This window comes from Acanthopagrus latus, chromosome 1, assembly GCF_904848185.1.
Source record: "Acanthopagrus latus isolate v.2019 chromosome 1, fAcaLat1.1, whole genome shotgun sequence".
Classification (NCBI taxonomy): domain Eukaryota; kingdom Metazoa; phylum Chordata; class Actinopteri; order Spariformes; family Sparidae; genus Acanthopagrus; species Acanthopagrus latus.
The window spans coordinates 22,135,667-22,154,192 of NC_051039.1; the positions used below are offsets into that span (position 1 = coordinate 22,135,667).

The 18,526-nt window shown below is 42.8% G+C and overlaps 2 protein-coding genes and 1 long non-coding RNA gene across 3 annotated transcripts; 1 reads left to right on the plus strand and 2 right to left on the minus strand.

The window, feature by feature from the left end:
* Positions 1-393: 393 nt before the first annotated feature.
* LOC119017050 (long-chain fatty acid transport protein 1-like) lies at positions 394-7,953 on the plus strand. The gene is made up of 13 exons (XM_037093486.1): positions 394-563; positions 2,110-2,248; positions 2,332-2,587; positions 3,225-3,392; positions 4,082-4,151; positions 4,351-4,442; positions 4,640-4,749; positions 4,867-5,076; positions 5,163-5,289; positions 6,626-6,763; positions 7,317-7,481; positions 7,569-7,715; positions 7,796-7,953. The coding sequence occupies exons 1-13, from the start codon at positions 394-396 to the stop codon at positions 7,951-7,953; spliced, it is 1,950 nt and encodes a 649-aa protein (XP_036949381.1).
* A 1,629-nt stretch (positions 7,954-9,582) lies between these two features.
* On the minus strand, positions 9,583-15,442 carry LOC119031691 (tripartite motif-containing protein 35-like). Its single transcript, XM_037120356.1, has 8 exons — positions 15,356-15,442; positions 14,954-15,241; positions 12,846-12,941; positions 12,523-12,759; positions 12,424-12,446; positions 12,209-12,327; positions 11,933-12,123; positions 9,583-10,403 (listed from the first exon to the last, which is right to left on the minus strand). Exons 1-8 carry the CDS (start codon positions 15,440-15,442, stop codon positions 9,717-9,719), a joined length of 1,728 nt encoding a protein of 575 aa, XP_036976251.1. The 3' UTR covers positions 9,583-9,716.
* A 1,830-nt stretch (positions 15,443-17,272) lies between these two features.
* On the minus strand, positions 17,273-17,941 carry LOC119024985. The gene is made up of 2 exons (XR_005076662.1): positions 17,749-17,941; positions 17,273-17,440 (listed from the first exon to the last, which is right to left on the minus strand). It is a non-coding gene; the product is annotated as an uncharacterized LOC119024985 (long non-coding RNA).
* Between the last annotated feature and the right edge of the window lie 585 nt (positions 17,942-18,526).

Genomic DNA, 18,526 nt, shown 5'->3' on the forward strand with positions numbered 1-18,526 from the left:
AGGCCTTACTACACCTTCTTAGTGTAACTGCAAGAAAATGATGAATGTCTAAATGTGACGTGACGTGTTGTCCTCGCGGGGTCATGACTCACGCAGCGCTGCAGTGACGCAGGAGTTTATGAGTTGTAACCTGCGCTGCTCCCAGCTTTTTACTCTGCTGCTGCTGCTCATCATCATCATCAAACTGACACCTCTTTGGACTAGAGGGGGGAAACTTCAGGACCCGTCGCTGCTTTTTTATTTAAGTTTTAGTTTAGTTTGTTTTTCTTATCAGTGGATCTGGACCGAAATTTCCTGGTGACAGGTGAGGCTCCTCTGTTAAACCGCAGGTCTGTTATGAAGATTGTTTTTTGTGCGTGGGGTTCACTGTTTGTGTCCCCACAGAAAGGCGCCATGAATGTGATGAGCGGTGTCATGGTGTGCCTCGGTGCGCTCGGAGCGGCGGTGCTGCTCTCCCTCCCCTGGCTCGGCAGCCTGTCGGCGGGGCTCGTGGTGTGTGCGGTCTGGGGGGGATCCTGGAAGTTCGCGTATGTCGCTTTACGCACCATCAGAAGAGACCTGATGTGAGTAGTTAGCTGTCTCCTCCATTCCTGTTGTTTTATTTTTTATTCTTATTTTAGTCGATTCCAGCCTTCACTATGGAAGCCAAGATCGACCTGCGTGAAGTAGTTTTTTTTAAAAAAAATATTGTTGATTAGAGATCACGTGTTCATTATTTTGTTATCGCGAGTAACCTAAAGGTGAGTTTCTCAAGATAACGCAAGAATTGTATCACCAGAAAATGACTTACTAAAACGCCGAGTTACAATGGCATAGATACAGAAATGTCTATTTAACTTTTTATAGAGATGGTGCAATTTGACATAGTTCCAATACAGAGTATGAAACTGATGTTTTGCACAGACTTTACAGCTTTTGCTTATTTTCAACTTGTGTATGCAGCTTCCAGGGTTCAGAATCAGTAAACCTCAACACACAACAGAAATGGAAAACAAAACAAAAAACAAACAAACAAACAAAAAACAAAAACGACAAACAACACAATGAAGGCCATCCCGTTTGCTGTGAGACTTGCAAGCCTGTCCCACTGTGCTCAGGCTTTATCTTCAGGTGCAGTAGCCTGCAGACACATGGACTAACCCTCACCCTGGATTTTGACCAACACATTTATGGTGTAGTTATTTCAGCAGGTTGTCATGAGTGTCATGAGCGTGATAAATGTTTCAAGCCACTACCAGCTGAAGACATGAAAGATTTATTTCCAAGCAGCTGAAAGTTGCTAAAGATTGTTGACGCAAGTTTTGCTGGGGGGAACATACTTCAGTGAAGGGGCGGTGTCTGTGTCCCAGTTTGTGTAACATATTTGAGTTTCCCTTGTCTTACGTCCATTGCCATTTTCAATTCCATCTTTACAATTTAAGCTTTCAGCCTGAGAATTTCAATTTAAGCTTTTGCGTTATGAGTGTAGCTTTTCTTTAAACATACTCACCTTGCATTTTTTAGTGTATTACTCTACATTTTAAATTAGCTTTTTCTTAGTCTAATAATATAATGGAAATGTGAATGGCACCCGTATTTAAAGATCAATCAGTGGGATAGTGATTTCTTTGAATCATTAACCTGACGTTTAGTTAACTCCATAACACACCTGAGCTTGATGTTTGTGCATCAATATGAGAGATCATTTTATCTGAATTCCTCCAATACCAATACAGCAGCATCCAATGAAAACATTAAGTTGATTTTCTAAATCTGAAGGGGAACGCTTTTGCTCATGGGATGGCTTTACCCCATGTTCTCCCCCATTTCCCTCCACTGGATGCGAGTTATGATGCCAATATGTTTCAGCAAGTTAACCTCTGATGAGTTTACATCTTAGGTTATCATCTTAGATTCGCTTCTGTAGTTGTCAAGATACCCTCATGCTGGCATGGCATTGCTGATTGCCAATAAAACATAAGGAATAAGAAAAAATTAACTACTGTTTTGTGGTTCACTAGATGACAAGATAATTAACACAACATGTGATGTGAGCTAACAGAATTTAAATGACTTTTTTTGTGGCTTTTCTTGGCTCTCGTACTGATTCTCCTTCTCTCTGTCTAAAAGGTGTCTGGTTGTTATCCTGCGAGTGAGGTTTTCAATGTACCGTAATCTGCGAAATAGAAGCACTGTCCCTGCCCTGTTTGCCCAGATGGTGACAAAGCACCCGGACAAACCAGCTTTGATCTACGAGGCTACAGGAGAGGTGAGGGCTCTCTGGAGATTCCAAAGAAATCACACGTACTGTTGTCAAAACTCACCGCTTTTTCCATGATCATTTGATTCCAGGTCTGGAGTTTCAGGGAGCTGCAGGAGCGATGCCATGCTGTGGCTCACTGGGCGCTGGCACAGGGGTGGGCCGAGGGAGACGTGGTGGCCTTGTACATGGAGAGCGAGCCTCTAGTGGTGGCTCTGTGGCTGGGTCTGGCTATGGTCGGCGTAGAGGCCGCACTCATCAACTACAACCTCCGACGGAAATCCCTGCTGCACTGTGTCGGTGTGTCTGGTGCGCGGGCATTGGTGTTTGGGACCGAGATGAGAGAAGGTAGGATCACACTGTAGAATACAGAGATGTTGTGGATAGATAATTAAAGGGTAACTCCAACAATTTTACACATTAAAGTATGTTTACAAGTATTTTGGAGTACTGTTACGTACGTGAAAAAAGTAGCATAAAACCTTTTGTGACTCCAGGGGAAGGTGCATGTAATCTGATAAATTGCCTCCAGTGATATCACTGTCAGCTGTCACTCCGTTGCATTGTGGGTAATGTAGGCACTAGACTTTAAAAAGGAAAAAGTATGTTTGGAATGAAATAGGTGAAATCTCTGGTTCTGCTGTATCGATTTGGATAATTTGTTTCTAAACCATCCTTCATGAGTCCATCAGTGTTATAGGAGTACAGTGCAGATCACTGGAGTGCAAAACTACCTGCCTACATTACCCACAAGGCAAGTTAGGCACTACGTGACATAAATGGAGGCATATTTTTTCAGATTACACACAGCTTCCTCTGGAGCCACTTAATTTTTCACAGATGAAGTCTTGCAGACTACACACTTTTATGTGTAAAATTGGTGGAGTTACCCTTTAAATCAGGCTGCAAGTTTAAAGCTCTGCTAATCTCTCTATTACAAAAAGCCGTATTCTTTCTCTGCATGATGCCTTTGATTGTGTCCCAGCGTTGTCAGATGTGAGCGACTCTCTGCAGCCCGACATGGTTTTGTTCAGCAGTGGAGAGCAGGGCGATGACGAGAAGCTCGGCAGCCTCAGAGCTCAAAACCTGGATGTTCTGCTGGACGGTTCCCCCAAACACCCACCACGCTACACAACCAGGAAGGATTTCAATGGTGAGACCCTGGCGACTATCTGTGGATGAGGGGTTGGTCATGTCTCTGTTGCCATATCACGTGCTTATGTTACGTTTCACAAAGTTTGGATTGCAACAGCATCTTTTCCTCAGCAAGTCTTGGCCTGCTATCAGAACTGCTCATTGCCTGAATTCACTCTCTTTGGTCTCTTTCTTATAAGATTGAATCCACATGGTAGTGCATGCACAAAAGCACACACACCACTGTCAAACAAATCATCATCTCACTTCAAAGAAATATCATGTGTCATACGATGTTAAGTGCAATGTGAAACATATCTTTGAATTTATTTGATACCATACATTTGAGTTTCACTGTAAACTTCTAAACTGAGTTATTAGCAGATATGTTTGTGCATTAATCGGTCTCTTACTGATTTACTTCCCTCTATTATGTTTTTGTAATCTTTGTTATCACATGGCATACCAAAGGTACTTCTCTTCAAGTCTTTGCTTGCACAGCCTGTCAGACATCCAGAGAGTTTGGAGGCCGAGACAGAAACCTGTCAAGGACTGTTTGAGGTGTCGGGGTGCATACCACACATGTGAAATATTGACATATAAACAAAAGACAAAGCATGAAGGTGAAAAAGAATACTGTACATTCCTTGTAAAAATTCAGCTCCTAATACCACCCTGCCCCCCATCCTCTCCTCTCTCGCCATGCAGACAGACTTTTCTACATCTACACTTCTGGAACAACAGGAATGCCAAAGGCAGCTGTGGTGGTGCACAGCCGGTGAGAACAATGCCTTGCTCAGTCCATAGATGGAACTTTTGGAACTCAGAGTCTTGACAGAAACTATTTTTGCAACCCTGTATCTAAATTTTCATTGTCAGATGATCACAATGAGTGCTGCAATCTTTGTAAAGTTAGTAAAGATTTTAGCACCTATTTTTTGTGCTGAGATCTGGTGTTGATGGGTCTTTCTTGTCAGGTATTATCGCATCGCCTCTTTTGGTTTCCACTCCTTTGGGCTGTGTAATGATGATATCCTCTACAACTGCCTTCCCCTGTACCACTCTGCAGGTAGGCCTCACTCCATTTGCACATCTCGTTTTTTTCCCCTCCTTCTTTAACAAGACATAAAGTTGTATATGCAGTGACCAGTTTACCTCCATACACCAGAGGTCGACCAGTCAACTGGCATGATAGAAAGTTGTACGAACTATTCGTATTGGTACTGACCATCGGTATTTACATACTGGAGATATGAATGTTTACAGGTACCATCATGGGTGTAGGCCAGTGTTTGCTCTTTGGTTTGACCGTCGTCATCAGGAGGAAGTTCTCAGCTACTCGATTTTGGGATGACTGTGTCAAACACAACTGCAGCGTGAGTACACACTGCCACCAGCAGTGACTAGCGTCCGAGTATCTCATCGCTTCATTTTAACCAGTACTGACTGAAAAAAAACCCCCACTTAGATCGTTCTGTCCTTTGTGTCTCCAGGTGATTCTATACATAGGTGAGATCTGTCGTTACCTGCTGGCTCAGCCGGTCCGCTCGTCCGAAGCACATCACCAGGTGCGCGTCGCTTTGGGTAATGGCCTCCGTCCCTCGGTGTGGGAGGAGTTTGTCCGGAGATTCAGAATACAGCGAGTTGGGGAATTTTACGGCGCCACCGAGTGCAACTGCAGCCTGATCAACATAGACGGAAAGGTGCGTGTTGCTTCATATGACTTCAAGGGAGAGTGAAGCGTTTTCCGAAGTGTATCCTGCATCATATACGTGTCTTTTGTGTCCAGGTGGGGGCGTGCGGGTTCAACAGTCGCATCCTGCCCAGCTTTTACCCCATCAGACTGGTCAGGATGTGGGAGGAGACCGGAGAGCTGATGAGGGATTCAAAGGGACTTTGCATACCCTGTCAGCCTGGTGAGAACACACACATTCACACACACAAAGGCACTACAGGATATTCACTATCAAAGATGGTGGTCTTTCCTCTTGAATTTTCAGTTGCAAGTATAAAAGTAGTTTTACTTGGAGTGGCCCGAGGACTGGGGATAGGCAGAATGAGGGTGGTGGTCAGTGGGATGATTGATTGTCGAGCTGCAGAGGGATCAGCAGAGTTGCGGTGCCGCTGGAGCGTCTAACAATAAGGAGGTCGAGGCTCTGGGGGAGGAAAGATTTTCTGAAGGGAATGAGAAGAAGTGTTAGTGCCTGATCTGTCCTGGAAACTCAATTTGTTCTTGGTATGGGCAAAAATGAGGCCCACTTACGATATAAGTGGTTGGGGGATTGAGTAGGGTTAGTCAGGCATTAGAATCTGACCTCTAGTCGTGCTGTACCAGTGCAATGTGAAGGAATGTGTGCTTTTCTACAGTATTTCTATTTTCCGCTACTTTATACTTCCACTCCACTACATTTTGTAAACAAATGCCTTAATATTTTACTCCTCTACATATGTATTTCATCATTTTACCAGTACCTAGTTACTTTACAAATATCATGCTACATCAATGACGGAGTGGTACATTTTTAGATTAATTTGTTTTATTAAACCAAAAAGAGAAAAACACATTCTCATTATGATTATCAAAAAAATGCTGAATATCAGATTTTACCATCGGCCTGGCTGATAAATTAACATACATACAGTTATGGATCTGCAGCAGAGTGCATGTTAGCAGCAGCAACAAGATGGTGGTGATAATGTGGTCGGCATCTTCACATCAAAAGTTCGACATCTGGGACACAGTTCGACACTGTCAGTCTTATAAGCACAAAATCTGATTTCACGCTGTTTTTCCTGTCTCAGTCCCATTTCTTTCCATTTCCTCTTCCTGTGACTGGACATTAACCAGGAGTGATCTTAAACAAAGCTGGATTAGCGTGGCTCTTATTCAAACTCTCTTCCTCCCTGGGGCGGTCCAGCTGGTCAGATTAGATGGTGGAGAGACACCATGGGCCGTGATAGTCTCAATGTCTGCTGCTTTTCATCCAAAATACCTGCTTTTTTCCTCCAATCACGATGACAGTGTTTCTGCCACAGGAAGTACGTGTTCTAAGACTAAATAGTATTTGTATGGGTGACTGTCAGGGGCTTGTGGGGGAGAGTTGTGACAACAGGAGAGAAAGGGGTGAGACTCACCTCTATAATTCTGTGAAGGAGAGTGGCTCAGCCCTTTCCCTTAACTTCAGGTTCAATAAAATGCGGTAAATGAGTCAAAGTAATCTGTATTCTCTTCTCTCATCTCTCTCTCTGCAGGTGAGCCAGGTATGTTAGTGGGTCGCATCAATCGCAGCGATCCTCTCAGGAGATTTGACGGCTACATTGATCAGGATTCCACCAACAGGAAAATAGCTCACGATGTCTTTAAGATGGGAGACTCTGCTTATGTCTCAGGTATGTTTCACTCAGTCGCCGTCACAATAATGAGGTTTGACTGTTAAGGTTCAGGTCTGAAGACAAACAGTACAAGGCAGCTGGACTGGGGACTTTAAATTGCCTTTCAGTGATTCACTGTCAGTGATGATGTACCGGGAACCTGTTCATAATGTTTCACACCTTACACCCTGGGATTCTGGGATAGGTTCCAGTTCCCTACGAGTGAAAAAAAACCTTAACCTTAGTGATGATCAATAGTGACGAGACAGTTCATTTAAACCTTGAATTGAACTGCCTACCTCACAGAGACACATCAGACACGCAGAATACAGTAATACCCACAGACATGCTGAGGACATTGCAGAGACAGTACATTTCCTAAGTCCACAGTTGCGACATTTACAAAAGGATTATTTAACTGTTTCTTATGAATCACCATCATATTGTATCAGAGTCAAAAATGTATTGGTGAGTCATCATTACTACAGACTCTGCCTTCTACTCTGCGATCCCCTCAAGCGATGATGATGATTATTATTTCCCTCTCTGTCTGTTCCTGTCTGTCTCTCAGGTGACGTGCTGGTGATGGATGAATACGGCTACATTTATTTCAGGGATCGCAGTGGCGACACGTTTCGTTGGCGAGGGGAGAACGTTTCCACCACAGAGGTGGAGGGAGTCCTCAGCGGCCTGCTGGGACACACCGATGTAGCTGTCTATGGAGTGTCTGTACCAGGTAACAATCAGACGAAACAGACTTAATGAGGACATTACGTCATAGTATAGTCTTGTCATTACATCACCTGTCTGTGTGTGTTTGCAGGTGTGGAGGGAAAGGCCGGCATGGCAGCAGTCGCTCATGCAGGAGGCCAGTTTGACCTCGATGCCTTCTTGACTGCCGTACAGAAAGCGCTGCCTTCCTACGCGCGGCCCGTCTTCCTCCGGCTCATGCCATCTGTCGACACTACAGGTGAGACACTGATGCAAGGATGTGCAAACCCACACATGCGAAAAAAAAAATCACACATGAATTTACATTTTCCAATTTAGGTACCTTCAAAATCCAGAAGACACGGTTGCAGAGGGAGGGATACACGCCACAAGACTCGGGTGAAGAGATTTATTTTCTGAACAGTCGAGCCGGGCGTTACGAGGCTGTTACTGATGAACTATATAGTGCCATCATGGAGGGGAGAGCGTGTCTATGAGACAGGAGGAGGCTGAGAGGAAACAGACTGTTGAAGAGGGTAGTATTTGTGTTTCAAAGGGGAAAGGAAGATAAAGTAAACAAGGACTTCTTAACAACTACACCCCTTTGAATACTGACTTGGACATTTTTTATATTGCTGTTTTTTATAATAATAAAGTTTTTAAAAACATTTTTTATAATCAAACGTAATGCATTTTCCTTACATTGCACAGTACCTTACATTTTTTCAGTGTTATTTCATAGCCAATAAAAATCTTTTAAAGGACACTGTCCCCCCGTGAAAAGCTCTGTTTTAGCCCCTGTCTCTTTAAGGCTCCCCTTCTTGAATACCCAGTCTGCTCTGATTGGTCAGCTCCCACATGCCTGAGCCAGCACCACTTATAACAACAGAGCTGTGCACAGCTGTGCTAAATAAATTCTTAACTAGCCAGGAGGGATAAATTATGCGAGTGTCTGACATGGTAACATAGTGTGATATCAAAAAGTCACAGAATTAAGGCCAGACAACTGACGAGGCATTTCAGCAGGAGTGTTTTCTGTGGGAGAGAGGAGCTTCTCTTGGTGTGGATTTTATAACATTCAAGTTCTTTTACATGCACAGGAACCTTTATAACCCACTGAAAAAAAGGAAGTCATAAAAGTACAATGTCTCCTTTAATGAAAGAAAAGCCTTTGGCAGTTGATGACATTTGAACAGTGCACCACAATAATAATCTTTACTTCAGCGGATGTATCTCTACCTTTTAAATACCTTTTCAAACACACAGCAAATATATATTTTCATCACACTCCTTCAAAACAAAATGCAGTAAATTAAAATCTCAAACATAAACAAAACAAAGAGTACATCCATGTTGGAAACTGTGCTTACACAGCAATGTGTTGAGCTAAATGCTAACCTCAGTATGCTAACATGCTCACAATGACAATTATAGCATGTTGATATTTAGGTCCAGGTCCAATGTTAACCATATTCACCACTTTAGTTTAGTGTGTTAACATGCTAGCATTTTGCTAATTGGCATTAAATATGAAGTGTTGGACATGTTGTGTGATTTGACACCCCCCACAATTTCTGAGTGCGACACCACTGTAGTTAATGCAAATTCCAGGTCTGATGATGCTTAATGTGGAGTCAAGGGATCACCAAAAAAATTACAGCTCATCCTGAAAACATGAATGTCTCTACCAAATAACATGGCAGATTATCCAACAGGCTAGTTAAGACATTTCATTCTAAACTCAACACATGTCAAAACTAGAGGAAACGTCATCAGGATTCATCCTCTGGGACCATGAACGTCTGTGAAAATCTTCATATCTGCAATCTGCAATTTATCCAACAGTTGCTGATTGCAGTGGCTAGCCTGCCACTAGCATGACTTAAAACTAAGATCAAGTTGTGTAAATGTAAAAGATGGCCTTTTACTTTATTATGGCATAATATTATGTATAAGAAACCAGATGATTAAAATCATTCATCTGGATTTGTTTGTGATTGATTGCCAGATTGATTATTGCTGACATTTAGAGTAATGATGCACTATATATATATATATATATATATATATATATATATATATATATATATATATATATATATATATATATATATATGTCTATAAATTATCAAGCTCTGGAATATTAAATCATCCATCTTTGCTCACTACATTCTACCCTTTCTTACCCTCAGGTGTGAATAAACTACAGCTTCTTTTAAATAATCATATTGCCTGAAAAGAACAAACATATCGTGCATCCCTAGTTTAGAGCTCTGTTCAGTGAGATATGGTAGTTCACACTGAATTTGGGCTTGCTGCTCTGTTTTTTGGCAGCAGGTCTGTTGTCTTTTGTCTTTTGATTTCCATTGGGTTTTGTTTTAATGAGCTGATCCTTCGTGGCTCGTCCCTTATGTTTGGTAGCCTTCTCCGCTCTCACAGAACAAATTGTTGAGTTTTTGTTTTCAGTCAGATGCCCTGGCTCTGACATCCCGCTTTTGCTGCTAGTCGGCACAGTGTTAATGTCTCCCTCAGCGCAAGATTCACTTTTTATCGTTTGATCCTCTTCAGTGATATCGGCGACGCAATCTGATCCCACAGTGACATTCACTCTCCGTGCCAACACAGCAAGGCCCCCACAGGACGCTACACTCTCAAAGTATGGGTACATTTTTTCAGTAAAGTTATGTCTAAAAGTAAAAAGATGCGCTTCAGTGTCAGCGTCGATGAATTCCAGAGTCCCCGCATCCCAGTCCAGCTTCACATGGACTCTGCTGAGGTGGCGTGAGTTGTCGAGATTAATGGCTTGAGTGGGAGTGGTCAGAGCTTGGTACTCGCCATCTCGCAGGCTGATACAGCAGAGTCCTGCCTCTGGACAGGCCTCAAACGCTGTCCTTCTGGACACTGACTGAGCAGCCACACCAACTGTCCAATTATTGGTTTCACCAACCTGTGGAAATCATTAGAGACAAAAATTGAGAAAATTTGGATGCTTGCAGATCAGAAACACATATCTCATGTGTATACCGGATCCCATTTGATGCTGGATGAATGAGGCTGTCACCTACTGAATATCAACATTTCAGAGCAAATAAAATCACTACATGGGCTGATATCTGGTGACAAATACATGACACACTAAAGCAAAATCACAATCTAGTCTTAAAGATGGGAAGGTAGCTGTAGTTGTTTAAAGAAAGAAAGAACAGTTAAAAGTTCAAACTCTTCTTACTTTCTTGGTTTTGTGAATATTTGATTGTTTTATAGTTTTAGACTGTTTCAGAAACGGTGCGACCTTGGAAAGGTGTGGGGGGAGGAGTTTATCTGTCAGCTAAGCCGTTTTGATGCAGTATTCTTAATAGATCGATTGACCATAGTCAACCAGCAGCCATTTTACTCTGACATCACGCTCAGGATGGGAAGCTCAACTGTGGTGCTGCTGTGTTTTAGATGGCACGCCGTATACATGTAGGGAATCTGACAAATAGTTATAATTTCACTGCTTCCAGATTGACCTGCAACTGAAAAGACGATGGATAGTGAAAATCTTCCCAACATCGGGCCCATGATGACCAATCAGTTTCTGTTAGGCAGCAGCTAACATTAGCATTCAGTCACTTCCTGCACATTACTGTTAGAAAATTAGTCCTAAAATATCAACACATATCTTTGACACATTTCTTTATGCCTGGAAGTGAAACAAACTGAATGTAATCAAATGGTAATGTTAGCTAGGAAGTGGTTAAATGCTAACGTTAGCTAATCGGTTATCAAATACAGAGCTTGACCTCAAATATGGCCCAATTTCCCCACAGACTTTCATTGCCTAATACATTTTTAGTTGTTGGTTAGCAATGAAATTTTAACAATTTTTATATTATATTTATATTATATATTATTTATATTACACAACCTGCAACCCATCATTCAAGCTCCCCAGACTGAGCTAGATCAATGTGTCATCTGATATTAGCTTGCAGATACATTAGCATCCAAGTGTACTTTGGCTAATAAGTATCAAGAAGCTGCAGTACAGAAATAACAAACTAGATTTGAGGTCATCCTCATTACCATTGATTGGTTTGTCCAGCAGACTGACACTGTAAAAAGTATGTTTATCCTAATAAAAACACCATCCACTACACCATCTAAGGAATCTGAATCAAGATTGTTAGTTAATCTAATGTGTTGTCTCATGAGCTATATTCAGTACAACAGATAGTAACTAAGTTTTTCTGCTACAGTCAAAACAAAACATGTAAGTAATGTGGGATCATGAGAGTTATTGTTCACTGTCAAAGAAGACGTTAGGTATTAAAGTGTTGTGATGTGTTTAGTAATGTTAGGCGACTTCCTTCCTTCTCTGCATCATTCCAACATTTTAATAAACACATTTGACCCATTTTATCTTGAACTGCAATTAATTCCAAAGCCAGTGTTACTAAATTACAGGTCTTTGTTGTGCTACCATGTGAATACCTCAATATCCCAACAGTGCACTCCTGAGTCGAAGCCCTCTCTCGCCAGGATGCAGGAGTAAGGGTGGAAACGTTCAGGGTTAGCTGGAACTGCAACGTCCTCTGAGGCTCCACGGTTGATATGGACCATGTTCAGCTCAGAGGACACGCTCAGAGACCGGCCAGCTGTCCTGGGGTCCAGGGTCACCGGAGCTGGAAGATATAAAAAAAGTAGGTCAGAGGGACTGACAGAGGGAGCAGGGAGGAAGGGAACAGGAAGTGTAGGAGAACGACTGACTGTACGGGGCGATGTATTTCATCTTCTCCCACACAGCATACTGGAGATTACCCAGGTGTTTGGCCACATCTATTAGAGGACTGCAAACCCTCTGTGGCTCCATGCCATCTGTCCACGTACTGCAGCAGATACATATAAACAGTATAAACAGACAGTTAGTTGTATTTGCACTTATATGTGTTTGTATGTGAATATTATCCAGACATGTCACATACCTGTTCATCGTGCCCTGGTAGCGCTGTAAATAAAGAATTTGCATGGTTACTGTTCAAAACACAGACACCTATTCCCGTTCACTGACTCTTCGATGTTACCTGCAAGTATTCAACTCCATCTCCTCCTGCATCGAGCTCCTCTTCAGTCAGCTGGATCTTCTCTTCCAGAGACTTTATCACCTGATTCATTCTGTCCATCCTCTCCTCTGCCCCCCTCTTCTTCTCCTCCCATTGCACCCTGAGAGCAAGAAGCCTGGCCTCCTCCTCCTCCCTCAAAAACTGGTGAAGACTCTCGAATTGCCTTCTCATGTGCTCCTCTGCGAGTCTGGCCTCTGTCTGGGAAGAGAAGAAACAAAGTGAGGAAAGAGTGGGCGAAAAAGTTGGAGCGAACCAGTCGCACATTTAGCAGTCACAGCGTGTACCTGGTTATGTCTGGATACATGTTCACAGGTCTGTGAGACTGTCTCAAAGTGAACCATCTTCTTCTTCAGTCCATTCAGTGAAGTTCTGAGCTCCTCCTAGTGGCCAAAAGGAGAATTACATCAAATCAACTCTCCATTTGTGTCTATTGGAAACATCACAGCTGAGCCAGAAGACAGTTATTAGATAATAATAGTAGATATTTGCAGATTATCATTCATCATTATACAGTCACTTTGTTGTGGTCAGTCAAGATGTTTGTACACTTGGAGGTCTGAGGGTGGTAGTTTTTTTTTTGTGTGTGTGTGTGTGTGTGTGTGTGTGTGTGTGTGTCAGATTTCCCGTCCTATGAGAACTAAACATGCATTTGTGACATGATGATAGCAGCAGTAATTAGTTTAGTTTTCAGCTCGGTGCCTCCTCAAAAGTTGCTCTAAATTCCGCCTGCATAAACTAATCTTGGATTAACACAAGGCAGCATCTGTTTGGGCAGGAAAATGAATATTTACAGGGGCATGAAAAAAATGCCTGACTGCCTCCTTGTTTAAATCTCCGGCTGCTGTGGTTGCAGGATGCATGTTAATGAAAAAGTACGCGACAGTCTTGAGATGCCCCCTTTAGCAAAAAAAAAAAAAAAAAAATAGGGTTCAAGTCTTGGAAGAGCCTGTGTTGCTGAGCGCTCTGCTATTACTTCATGTCTGTGTGCTCCTGGTTGGTTTGTTTTTGTGGCAGCGGGACAGCTCTGAATGGAAAACCAGCATTCAAGCACTTTTGTTGGCAATCATCTGCCCTGCTGAAGTGTCCTTGAGGGAAACTGTGAATTCCTGCCAGCTGCTCTGTCTGTGTCCAATCCTTCAGCATGATGCTGGATTGATTTCAGTGGAGGAATAAATAAGCCTGTTTCTGCGCTTTTACTTCAGCGGCCCTCTCAAAGCCATAGCAAGATAAATGTTCAGGGCTCACAAGGTGATTCATGTGATATGAAAGAACACATTAATCTCCACAGAAGTAACGTAACATAACATAAAGGTGCAGTGTGTAATAATTTAAGCTGAAAAAGACGTAATGAATTATCTAAAATAATCAACAGAATGTGAAGAAACAACAGTTTTAATATTATATATTGTTGAAATATTGTGTTGCACAGACACTTACTGAAGTTAGGATGACATCCAGCTATCTCTGCTGGTCTTGGTAAACACCAACCAAATCTGGACCACTCACTGCAGGGCTAAATCGGCTAAATAGCTACTGGCAGCTACAATTAGGAGCAGTTGGCTCTTACTCTCATTATATCCTGCCAAGCAATAGTTTCAGGTAATTGAATCCCACAGGTGGCCGACTCTCACATTTTGCACCTTAAACATATTTAAATGAGAACATTTTATAAGAAAATTGTTTTAGTTTTACTCTGGCAGGACAGACAAACATGTAACAGGAGGTCTTACGATTAAGATGCTTTGTTTTAAAAGGGATGTAAGCCAAAAAGGCTACACATAATAAAGAAATGACATTCAACATTTCATTTTGAGGTCAAACAGTGAAATACTGGGAACAAAGTATGTACAGTTAAGTTTTGCGTTGCAATGATTTGCAGATGCAAAATGATTACGGTAAATTGATTCATTTTTATAATTATGCTTTTCTCAAGGGCTCAATTAACTATGTTAAAAGCTGCAATATGTAAGAGTTGGCTGGATGTTGAATTCATACAGGGGCAACATATCACCAGAGCAACTGCAGCAAACTATATACTATATCTTTCCATGACTGTGGTTGCTGTTAGCTAGTTAGCTCGTTTAGCAGTGCAGCTAGCTAGAATGCCGGGGTAGGGTTGGTGTTCACACTGTTTGCGCAGGAGCTTTTTTACCAGGTGCAGGGCTAACCAGTTAGCATTGTACTTAAGTAGATATCTCTGCAATACAATAAATAGATTATAATGTATCTAAATTCAACACTGTTATATCCTAACATTCTGTTGATTATTTTAGTTGATTTTGTTTGAATGTTTAAAGCTAAATTCTTACACATTGCTCTTTAAATTCGAGAAGTTATGTTTTCAGTACAGTCCAGATGTTTTGGAGTGGGAGTCGCGATGCTTGATTCCTACCTTGCAGTCGGTTGCAGCCTCAGTCAGGAGGTACACTCTGTGTCCTCCGTGGCTCACAGCTGCACATTGTTTACATAAAGGCTCCAGGTCATCCAAACAGAACAGAGACAGACTCTCTCCATGTTCCTCACACCGCTCCGGAGAGTCGACTGACCAGGGAGGCGAGGCGAGGCCTTCTGCCTCCACTCCGGTGACGCTCACAGGGAGAAAGGACTGGCAGCTCATGGTCAGTGCCCTGGAGCCTCCAGATCTGAAGCCAGTTTGGTCAGAGTGAAGCAGCCAGTCTGTCTGAAGCAGATGAAGAACAGGGGAGGAGCAATGTGTCCATGTGTGTTGCTATCGGTGCTGTATGTGCAGTTGCCATACATCCGCCTGGATGTATCTGTGTCCAGATCTGCTTACATGCTCCTTCTCAGACTTGAAACCCGGCCAACATGCCTTCACCAGATGAAGCCGTACATCACTCTGCAGTGTCAGTCGGACTTTCATGACCCTGTGATTTGCGGTAGATTCTCAGATCCCAAGGCTGAAGTCATGCCGTTGCTTGTTATTTTAGTTCTTCACCTCTTTCCTGCCCTAGAGCTGAACGGTTCTTTGATTTGGAGGCTTATTTTTCAGGATCAAATAAGGATTAAGTGGGTCCCGGTGACATTTTGTGCGTTTACATGTGTGAAGTATATTTATTGTGCCAACTTTACGATTTCACTTTTCATATTGACTTTTAAATGACTGTATGCTTTAATAGCAAGTCTGAGAATGTTGGCAAGCGGGTCAGTTTGCAGACACACAGTTGTACTCCGTGTACTGTATGTCAGGCCTGAGTTATGTTAAATGGATCTAGTTTCGTCGGCCTTTAACATTTTGAGCTGCTTAGATCCAGAGCACACACGGGGCGGATCAGCTTTGGCAGACGAATCACATTTCATTGAATCGCAGCTCTAAGTGAAATGAATGATATTTAATCTAAAGGACATTTATAATTTAAGAAGCGTGTGGTTACTTGCATAAAAGCAACTGAGCCTCGTTGTTAACAAAGATCTGTTCCATTGTTTGCTCCAGGTATGAAAGGGTTTTAATCAAAGATAATATTACTAGATGTATACCGACAGTGACACCTGCGTGCATGGCCACATGACTTCAAAGCTTCCTTTACTCATGCAGGTTGTCATATGTAGGCTTCTCTTTGTCTGCCATGTTCATCCAGGTGTTTATCAAGGTGCATGATTGTGTGCATGTGCAAACGTCCGTTATCAGACACCACATCTGCCGCTGAGCACCTGAGCAGCAGGTTCTCACACACCGTCTGAGACAAGATGAAACACATCGCAGTGTTACAGACTTGTTTTGGAAGAAGAGCTTTTGCTCCCCCCTCTCTCTGATCCAGTTATCCTGACACCTGAGTGTCTCTCCTCCGACGGGAAGGCTTTTAAAGACTGCGACGGGGACGACAGTGGTGGTGGAGAAGTTAGAGGCTTCACTGCATCGCTCTCAAAAGTGTTTCACCAGTGGCAACGCACAATTTTCCCCCTCGATGGTGCAGCTCTGTCATCAGTATGCTCGTTTACAACAGCTGATTCTGGCTTTCATTTAAGTCACAGCCTTCCCAGAAAATTGATTTTGCGGCCTGAGCTCGGAGTAGAGAAATGGGGAAGTCCTCTTCAAACATCCTACCATTTGTCTTTTTTGATATTTTGAAAATCAGCAGATACAAAGCATCTTGCATTGGACCACACGTACGAAGGCATCAGAATGGTTAGTGCCACGTTTGTCTCGAGCGTTGACTGTCAGCATAAATCCGTGCCACAGTGAGGTGCCGTGTGGGGAAAGGAACAGGTGAAGAAAGAGCGATAAAAACTGATAACAGGGAAACAGAATTGGAGGGGAGGCTCACCTGTCACCTTAACCAAAGAACACAGGCACATCTCAGGACACCCTGCAGAGATGGTGTTTGAGATTCAAACAGAAGCAGGGCGCTCTGTTTGTCTCTTTGTGATTATCTGAAAGCTCATCTAAAGTTCGATAAGCCTCCCGGTGACCGAAAGATGTTAACATGTTAGTGAAAATGCCGATTTGGGAAAAATCTGTGTTACATTGTATGTGCAGGATGTAAGACATGTGGTTGAAAACATTAACTAAAACTAGCTGATGAGAAACATGCAGAGAAACATGATGAGAAGATCCAAGAGTCTAGACATTATATCAAAAGACATTTACTGTATGTGTTATGTTACAGAGGTATTGACTGAAGTTAGTATGCTAACTTGACAGCCCTGGCCCATTCTTTTTTCAAATTAAAAGCAGAGAAGGGAGACAGGAGGTAGTGAGCAAATTATTTATTGCACCAGCGGTGATGTCCGGAGGGTAACGTGGAGGAGAAGACCTGGTTTGCAGGCAGGCAGGTCGGTTTGAGTGGAGGCCGGGAGCAACTCAAGAGCGCAGGCGATCAGAAAGCAGAGCAAAATAGCGCTGGAGGTTTCTGCAGACAAGCTAACAAAGATATAAGCACAAAACACTGAAACACAAAATATTCTTAGTATTAGAGAACGCTGGCGCACGGCACTGAGTAGTCACCATATGGGATATAATAATCTAGCACTGAAGTGGTGGAGAGACCTGGGAGATAAAGCCGGTGGGTAACGAGTTGATCCGATACAGGTGTGCCACACACACACACACACACACACACACACACAATGCAATGCAGTCAGAATCAGTAATGTTGTAAATTAATATCTATCTCTGCACATTTTTACAGATTAAAGGATAAGTTCACCAAAAAAAGGTCACTCACTCACCGATGGCAAGTCTGGTATACTCTTGTAGTCCACAAAACATTTCTGAAGCTTCACAGAAAAACAGTGTTGCATCATTCTCTTAACTTGACTCATGCTGTGATGGAGGTTACTTTGCCTGAATAAGTTGATGGGATCTGAACACATCGCCACCCACAGGTCACCCACAGTTTTACAGTGGAGAGTCGCGAGTCCAAACAGGTACATGCAGGAGCCATCTGCTCCCTGACCTACATCTGGTTTCCTACTGCAGCCTGATCTGCACATTGTGTGCCCTTGTGTGTGTGTGTGTGTGTGTGTGTGGATGCGACTGCTGTGAATGCTGCAGGTATTTAAATGTGGTTGGGGGTATAAGACCGAGTAGATGCTTTGCAGCTGTCATATCTGCAAGTATACATTGTTGCAAACACATTTTAATGCATGTGCTTGTTTGTGCATGCAGGCTTCAGGTATCAAGCAGTAAACTGACATGTTTGAATTCCCCTACAGCATTTCCTGTCTTCTCACAGCACCCTCACAGTGCCCCACTGTGTCTGGCCACTGGATCACACCAGGAACAGACTCTGTGGTTCAGCAGACCGCAGCACAACATCAGAGCTCTGGAATACTTCTTTATCTCTTTAACTAAAGCCAACATTTCTACATGCATCGAGTTGAAGTTATTCTTTCCTCCATCTATTCTCTGGACTATGTATTGGCTGCTATCACTCTGGTGTGAAGACTCACCAGAATCCAGGGCCTTCTTAGATGCTGTGTCTTCCTTAAAGAAGCTCCTCAGAGT

Excerpts from the sequence above, each read along its gene's own strand:
- LOC119017050 (XM_037093486.1), top strand. The coding sequence starts at position 394 with ATGAATGTGATGAGCGGTGTCATGGTGTGCCTCGGTGCGCTCGGAGCG. Across the intron at positions 2,588-3,224 it reads TGGGACCGAGATGAGAGAAG|CGTTGTCAGATGTGAGCGAC; the intron begins GTAGGATCACAC and ends ATTGTGTCCCAG. Across the intron at positions 3,393-4,081 it reads AACCAGGAAGGATTTCAATG|ACAGACTTTTCTACATCTAC; the intron begins GTGAGACCCTGG and ends CTCGCCATGCAG.
- LOC119031691 (XM_037120356.1), bottom strand. The coding sequence starts at position 15,442 with ATGAAAGTCCGACTGACACTGCAGAGTGATGTACGGCTTCATCTGGTG. Across the intron at positions 12,328-12,423 it reads TACCAGGGCACGATGAACAG|TACGTGGACAGATGGCATGG; the intron begins GTATGTGACATG and ends TATCTGCTGCAG. Across the intron at positions 10,404-11,932 it reads TGCACTGTTGGGATATTGAG|GTTGGTGAAACCAATAATTG; the intron begins GTATTCACATGG and ends TGATTTCCACAG.